This window comes from Apodemus sylvaticus, chromosome X (genome assembly GCF_947179515.1).
Source record: "Apodemus sylvaticus chromosome X, mApoSyl1.1, whole genome shotgun sequence".
In the NCBI taxonomy this organism is placed as follows: Eukaryota; Metazoa; Chordata; class Mammalia; order Rodentia; family Muridae; genus Apodemus; species Apodemus sylvaticus.
This window is the reverse complement of record NC_067495.1, coordinates 29,050,601-29,058,842: the sequence shown is the minus strand read 5'-3', so window position 1 is coordinate 29,058,842 and position 8,242 is coordinate 29,050,601. Positions and strand designations below refer to the sequence as shown.

At 44.7% G+C, this 8,242-nt stretch overlaps 1 protein-coding gene across 3 annotated transcripts in view; it reads right to left on the bottom strand.

The window, feature by feature from the left end:
- The window catches only part of Txlng (taxilin gamma), a 43,431-nt gene extending 40,204 nt beyond the window's left edge, over positions 1–3,227 (bottom strand). For all 3 annotated transcript variants that reach the window (XM_052171769.1, XM_052171770.1, XM_052171771.1), the window contains exon 1: positions 3,068–3,227. In XM_052171769.1, coding sequence (XP_052027729.1) covers positions 3,068–3,169 — 102 coding nt within the window. In that variant the 5' untranslated portion in view covers positions 3,170–3,227. The remainder of the gene's footprint in view (positions 1–3,067) is intronic.
- Between the last annotated feature and the right edge of the window lie 5,015 nt (positions 3,228–8,242).

Sequence of the window (8,242 nt, the reverse complement as noted above, 5' to 3'; positions counted from 1 at the left end):
TTGTTATTATATACTCCTCAAAATTCTTACATTATATAACATCACTGGAACCCTGAAAACCATGAGGTTAGTCAGTAACAATGTATCTGCAATGTCTGAACAACTGTAACAAATTGTAGCACATTACTGCAACATGTAAATAAGGGGAAGGGGTATTTGTAAGCAGGAAGATGAGAACTCTGTACTTTATGCTTCTAACTAGTTTGTTTCGTTGAGTTTTTCAAGACAGGGGTTTTCTTGTGTAATAGCCCTGGCTGTCCTAGAACTCACTTTGTAGGCTAAGCAGCCTTGAACTCAGAGATAGATCTGCCTGCCTTCTCGAAGTTAGGCTAGTGTAATTGAAAAAGAAAGTTTAAAACTTTATTTAACTTTAACAAATTAAAGTTGGGCCCAATGGCACAAACCTGTAATCCCCACCTCCCAATCCCTAGTATTAAAAAAAATAGGCAAATTAGATCACTAAATGTGGTTAGTACCTATAATACCAGCAGGTTTAAGGCAATTTCTCAAGTGACACCTAAAAATATACTGCGATATTACCTTTAGAAAAGTCACCTCAAGAGCCTGTTCAAGTGAATATAGTTATGAAACCATGCTATAACTAACTGAGCAGGTCAAGAGTGACTAGGCACTTAAGCCTGGGAGTTCAAGGCCAGCCAGATGAACAAAGTAAGATTCTCTCTTTTAAAAAGTGGGTGTAGTAATCTCACTTGCACAGCACTTGGGAGGCCAGAGCAGACACTGCCTCAGAAAAATCAAAATGGCCAGGCAGATGATTTGAACCAGGAACCAACAGAGCCCATCTCCACGTTTCTTCACTTCAAGTCCTATGATATAAATAATAACAAGAAATCATGTTTCTCAATTCCTCCAATACTTTAAAACCAACTGAAATTGTTTAACATCATTTCTGCTTCCTGAAAAACAAAAATATAGAGGTTAAGTTAGAAAAAGGAGTCTTTTCTTAGGTTTCTCACCGAGAATCAATAAACTGAAGATCATGAATGAGCAACTAAAAATTAATGTTTACTGACACAAGATGTTCACCCAATTTTGAAATGATGATTCAAAAAGAAATGTTAATTTCTATTCCATTTTATAGTCAGATAGAAACCAAAAGAATCCCAAAAGAGCATAAGCGAAGAAATACAAAGGTAGTTAAAATAAAACAGACATACAAGACTATTCATATTCAGTCAGTAGCCAAAGCTGTGAACACCAAGAGTCATTACCTGCCCTCATAGTTTAAAATACTAGTTGATTAAGCCTTACTTCCTAATTCAATGACTTTTTGTCCTTATTCTAGTGGCATAAAAGGGAACTTATGTCCTCAATTGCAGTGGCTTTTTATCAGAGTTCTCCCCTGGGAAACCTATGAAATCAAACACTGAGTTTGGCTACCCACCCTCAGGGAATAAATGTCCAAAGTGACAGTGTTGAGTCCCTAAAGACCTGTTGGGCTACAACTTCTTTTCCAGTCTTCCAAGCAATAGGTCCTTCTTTTATGAGACAGAATATAACATGGAAACACCTGACCTTAGGAAAAAAAAGTGCCAGAGGCCAGAGTGATGGTTCACTGCTGTAATCTCAGTACTCAGGAAACAAAGGCAAGAGGAAAATGGTAGGTTCAAGACAAGCCCCCCCCCCCGGGGGGGGGGGGGAAACACATAGTCAAATGAGGCCAGCCTGCTACAGGGGAACCCATCTCAAAAGAAAAAAAGAGAAAAAAAAGTGAGGGAAGAAGGAACAGGCCTCAAAAGCCAATTCTTGACACTGTTCAAATGTAAACCAGACCTTTGTTCTCCATTTTGAAGTTCATGAATCGCATTAGAAAAATATTATTTCGTAACTTCATACAGGAGTGGTTTTTAAGATTAGTCAAATACATAATTAAGTAATATTAAATAGCTCTCAGTGGTCGAGCAGGGTGTCCGACAAGTCAAGCGGTTTCAGTGTGTTCTCCTGCAAGGCAAATGGACGGAATTTACACCTTTTCAATACCATACACCCCAGTTCTTGGTTCCTGGGCCTGAAAGCCCTGTACCCTACTCGTTGTGCAATCATTGTCAAAACTCCACCCACTGAGCTCCAGAACAAGTGGATTTCTCCCATTCTGAAAGAGATCTCGATTTTCTTGTATCCAGGGAGACACCGAAAACTCCTTGACACCAGTCAAGTAAGGCAAGCGGGAACAAACGGTTCAGCTCCTCTCCTAGATTAAGAAAGACCAAAATCGAAGCCCAGGAGGCACTCAAGTTTCCACTTACCAAATTAAAAAGAAAGAAAAGAAAGAGAGGGTAGTTGCGGGAATGGGGAGAAGGCTAGCAGGCGAAGATGCTGGTTCTCCAGCATCACCACCTCATCCTCAGCCTCACACTCAAGGCTGATTGGTGATACCCAGACACCAAGCCCCCGGTGTGGGTCCCGGGAACCCCGCGGCGTCCCCCGCGTAGCCACCCGCGCAGTGTCGCGGGGTTCCGCGGGGGGGCAAGGGGAAGGGGGGAAGGGGCGAAAGGCAGCCCAGGCTTCTGCGCTGTTATCTTACTGCGCAACAGCCTCAGCTGTGAGGCCGGGGAGCACCCCGCAGCGCGCGCCCTACGCACCTGCCCAAAGCCGAGAGAGCTATCCTCTACCCAGTGAGCCCCCACCCCCACCCCCCACCCCGCCACCTCCTTGGGCAGAGGAGTCCCAGTGCACAGTGACCACACAGGATGAGCCACAACACCTGACGACCCGGGGCAGCGCCTGCCGCACGTGGCTGTCACACCTGGAGCGCCCCTGCCAGGCACCCCTTCACCCTCTCAGCCCGGGGTCCACCCTGTCTTTCCTCAGCCCCCTACCGCCTAGTGTCCCCAAGTCCCAACCATCGTCCCTTCTCACCGGATCCATTTCAGTCTCAACCCCCCTCCCCACCTGCTCCCAACTCTTCTGAAGGAAAAGGGGGACAGGGCCGGATGTTCGTCCCATAGCTAAAGGTAAAGGGGGTAAGTGAAGAGGTGAACCCCAGAAAGCGTAACCCTAATCATCCCCGCGACACAACCACAACGAAGGCGTCCCATCCACTGACCTTCTGCGGGGGGCTGCGTCGCCGTCCGCCCCGTCCGCCCTCAGCAGCCTCCTCAGTACCGCCGCCTCTTCCCGGCGTTGCCTCCTCAAGCCGAGTCGCCATGAGGTGACGGCAGCAGCCAAACAAGCGGCTGGACCAGGGGCACGGAACCTCTCAGGGGCTTCGGCCCCGCCCCTTTACACCCCAACCTATCGCAGCATGAGAGTCTTCCCACGTGACCGGAGGAGGTTGGCTCCTGAGGAAAGACAGTTTGTTGGGGGTGGGGAGCTTAGAATTTTGGGCTGGGCTTCTGTTAGGGCCGAAGGGCAGACAGAGGCCGCTGGAGTCTGCGCGGACAGGGAAAGGGAGTAGACTACAAGTCCCAGAAGAGTTTGCGGCCTCAGCATACAGCCCTGGCTCGGGATAGGAGCGTCCTGGGTGCTGAGTGTGCAGCCTTCTGGGGCTTGTAGTCTCTGAGGGGCAATGTCGCGTTACCGGAAAGTAGTCATTATTAACTAACAAGAAAAGTTTTAAAATCTTCCAGAGTTTGAGAAGGAATAGAACCAGAGACACTTTTTTGTGGTTTTGCTATTGTTGCTGTTCTTCAGAATTGTGCAAGTATAATTTGGGACTCTTTTAATTTCACTATTTTCGATGCAATCTCAGAATTTGAGACACTGGACACTTGCCCAGAGTACAGCTTCTCTACCAGAGTTCTCACCAAGGTTTAACTGTCCAGAGTTCCTTTGGGCTGGAGGCCTAATAACCTTTGCTCAACTGCTCTGGCTTCAAGCACAGAGCACAGTTCTCCACCTTAGTTTAAGATTAATTCATGTTGAAAATGTCTTGCTTTTTCCACCATATGTTTTGCTAATTAAAACTATCACGAACTGCCTGGCAGTGGTGGCGCACACCTTTAATCTCAACACTTGGAAGGCAGAGGCAGGCCAGCCTGGTCTACGGAGTGAGTTCCAGAACAGCCAGGGCTACACAGAGAAACCCTGTCTCCAGACCGTGTATACAATCATATCTCTCTCTCTCTCTCTCTCTCTCTCTCTCTCTCTCTCTCTCTCTCTCTCTCTCTCTTTTTTTTTTTTTTTTTTGGTTTTTCCGAGACAGGGTTTCTCTGTGTAGTCCTGGCTGTCCTGGAACTCAACTCTGAAGACCAGGCTGGCCTCGAACTCAGATATCCACCTGCCTCTGCCTCCCAGAGTGCTGGGATTACAGGCGTGCACCACCACTGCCCAGCATATCTCTCATCTTCTAAAAGAAAAACTATCTCAGCAAGACTTAGAATAAATATATTAGTAGTGCAATTCTCCCTGGCTTTGAGTGACAAAAATGCACCACAGTTAAATTATAGTACAATAAAACAACAGGTAGCTACTGAAATTACAAACATCTTTTAACGACTTATTTTATTTATTTCATGTATATAAGTGCACTGTAGCTGTCTTCAGACACACTAGAAGGCATAGGATCCCATTACAGATGGTCAGGAGCCACCCTGTAATTGCTGGGAATTGAACCCAGGACCCCTGGAAGGTGCTCTTAACCACTAAGCCACGTCTCCAGCCCAAACTTTTTTTTTTTTTGCCTTAGGAAAAAGATCTCATTTACACAGAACAGCATGTTCAGACGTTTATTACAGATGTCAGAGAATTACTCCTTAACCTGGCGTAGTGGTGCAAGCTTTTAAGGCCCCCGACTCAGGAGACCAAGGCAGGTGCATGCCCGTGAGTTTGAGGCTAGTCTGGCCTATTTACTGAGTTTTGGGCCCAGCCAGTATTGCATAGGAAGACCCTGTCTCAAAACAAAAAGAAAGAGAGAGAGAGAGAGGATAAGCCTGACATTGGTGTGCAACGGGGCAGCTGGACTACATAGAGAAACCCTATTTCAAAAAACAAAAGGAGCCAAAAGGAAGAAAGAAAAGAAAATTACTCCTTGATATGTTAATTCTTTTCCTGAGTCACCAGTCAGGAAAAGATTTGAGAGTATGGTTACTTCTGATTGTTGAGTATGCCAACTAGGCGTGCCTGTAATCCCAGCTTTTGGGGGAAGTCAAAATTACAACTAGAAAGGAAAACCTTCCATACATAGTTACAACAAGGCCAGGCAGGTAGTGCATTCAAGACTAGTCATGTCTAATATCTACAGACCAAGTTCCAGGCCAACCAGAGCTATAACAGTGAAACCCTCAAGAAAGACTACACTGTAGCACAAATGATAAAGTAACTTGAGACCTGGGCTTAAAAAAAAAAAAAAAAAAAAAAAAAAGATACACTGTAGCAGAAACGATAAAGTAACTTCTTGAGATATAGGATCAAAAAAAAAATACACTGTAGCAGAAATGATAAACTTAAGACCTGAGCTCAAGAAAAAAAAAAGATACGCTGTAGCAGAAATGATAATGTAACTTCTAAAACTGTACAGAAAAGAACTTTTGCCAGGTCACACACACCCTTCATGAATCAAAGCAACGTGTTTTGATTTTTTGTTGTTGTTTGAGACAGGAGTTTCTGTATGTAGTTCTGGCTGTCTCCAAACTCCCAAGACCAGGCTCAGATCTGCCTTCCTCTGCCACCTAAGGGCTGAGATTGAAGGCATTTATCACTTCCCTCCTTTTTTTTTCAGTTTTGAAATTATAATTTGATTACAAAATGTCCCCCTTCCCTTTCCTCTCTTCAAACCTTCCCAAATACCCCATGTTGCTTTCCTTCAAATTCCTGAGTGCTCTCTCTCTCTCTCTCTCTCTCTCTCTTTGTGTCATACACACACACACACACTCACACACACCCACACACACATAAGTAGCTGAGGCAGCCCCTGGACTGCTTGCTAATATATTCTATTGAGAGCTCAGATTCCAGGCCTAACATACTCAGGTCTTTTTTCTTTCTTTAAGGGGTGCTCTATACTGTCTCCGCTGATTGTTTTCACCTTTGTTCCAGGAAGTATCTGTTTAAAGCACTGCCTGTAAATTTGCTTGACAATAGGGTAAAGGCCATGCAAACCACAACTCCCCCTCCACCCCCACCCCCACCCCCACCCCCACCAAAATTCTCCTAAGGCTCACCGGAGGCTGCAGCTCTGACCTTGGGGAAATGGTCCATTTATTCCAAGGACCTTATTTATTATTTGTATTGTTTTTCTTTTGGGAAGGGAGCTGAAGTGGTGACTCCTCTGTTGAGAGTGCTTGAGGCTCTTGTAGAGGACTGGAGTAAAGTTCCCAGCACCTACGTCATCACGCAGCTCAATGCTCTCGGTAACTAAACTTCCTGGGCATCACTTCCACTTTTGACTTGCAAAGGCACATACTGACTTGTATGTGCATATGCTAACTACAGGCACAAACACACACTTAAGTACACATAAAAAAGTTTTAATCGTGATCAAAATAAATCTTGAATTTTTCTTATTTTTCCCCCAGTGGTGAGGGTGGAACCCAGAAGGACTTTTGCATGCCAGCCAGGGCTCTACCACTGAGCACTGTTCCAGGCCCATTCAGAAACTTGGACATGTGGCACGAAACTGTTCCTGTGACATCATTTTTGTGAAGCATGAAGTGCTCTAGACAGATTCACCACTAATGGAGAGGGAAAATTCTGCTGCTTATTGCAGCAGATATCCAGGAAGTGGAAACCCTCATAACTCATAGCTGGAGGCAAGACTATTAAGAAATTTAAACTATGATATTCTTCTGTTGGTTTTTTTGGTTTTTTGGTTTTTTTGTGGGGTTTTTTTTTTGTTTTGTTTTGGTTTTTTTTGGTTTTTTTTTTTTTGGTTTTTTGGATTTGGTTTTTTCTTTCTTTCTTTCTTTCTTTTTGTTTTGGATTTTTTTTTTTTCCGAAACAGGGTTTGATTTGTATTTTTTTTTTCTCTCTGTATAGTCCTGGCTGTCCTGGAGCTCACTCTGTAGACCAGGCTGGCCTTGAACTCAGAAATCCGCCTGCCTCTGCCTCCCAAGTGCTAGGATTTTGGTGTGCACCACCCCAGGCTATTTTCTATTTCTTTAAAAGATTTATTTATTTATTTTATGTATGTGGGTATACTGTCACTGTCTTCAGATACCCCAGAAGAGGGTACTGGATCTCATTACAGATGGTTGTGAGCCACCATATGGTTGCTGGGATTTGAACTCAGGACCTCTGGAAGAGCAGTCAGTGCTCTTAACCACTGAGCCATCTCTCCAGACTGGTAATATATTTTTGAAGTCTGTTCAAATGGGCCAGAACATAGGTTCCTCAAGTCTCTTTCCTTGGACTTCTAGAGTTGTTGGGCAGTGATGTTCCTCTGTATCACTGGGAGGACCTCAGGCAGCCAGAGTTCCAAGCTCACCATAGGATGATGTTGGTAGCAGCATTGTGTTTACATTCATCAATTGAACACCCACTGAGCACCTCTCACATCTGAGTGTGGAGTGGGCACTGGGCATAGCGTTCTTTAGAATAAGGAGTTCTCAATCCAGGCATGAGGGTGCCTACCTGTAATGCCAGCCTGGAGGTTGGGGAAAGCGAGAGAGGAGGATTAAGAGTTCAAGTTTATCCTTCTGTATCTCACGTTCTAGACCCTCTTGACCTTTGTGAGAGTCTACCTTAAAAAAAAGAAGAAAAACAATGAGACAGCCCAGCAGGTAAAAGGGCCTGCCATGCCAGCTTGGTGACGTACAGTCTATCCCTGGAACCCGGGATGCAATGACTGAAATGACTTCTCTCTCTCTCTCTTTTTTTTAAAATTTCTTTCGTTGTTTTCGTTTTTTGAACTGACTTCTAAAAGTTGCCCTCTAACCTCCATATTTCCATAGTGACACATGCCCACCTGTACTTACACACACACACACACACACACACACACAATGTAGTAATCTCTCGATAAGCCTGTAATCCCAGTATTTGGGAGATTTCGGCAGGATTGTCTGGAGTACAAAGTGAGCCTGGGTTCTATAAAGAGATCCTGTCCTTGAAAGAGAGAGATGGGGGAAGAGGCAAGAAATAGAGTGGAAAAGGCTAGTATACTGTAACCTCAGCACTTGGAAGGAGGATCAGAAAAGAAGTCCAAGGCCAGCCTGAGCTGCATTTAAAAAAGACAATGGAAAAAAAATCCCCATGAACTGCTAATGGACTTAGGTTTGAATGAAAATCAGTTTATACAGCTCGGCTCGGCTCTGGGTGTGTGGTAACACACATCTCTAATCCC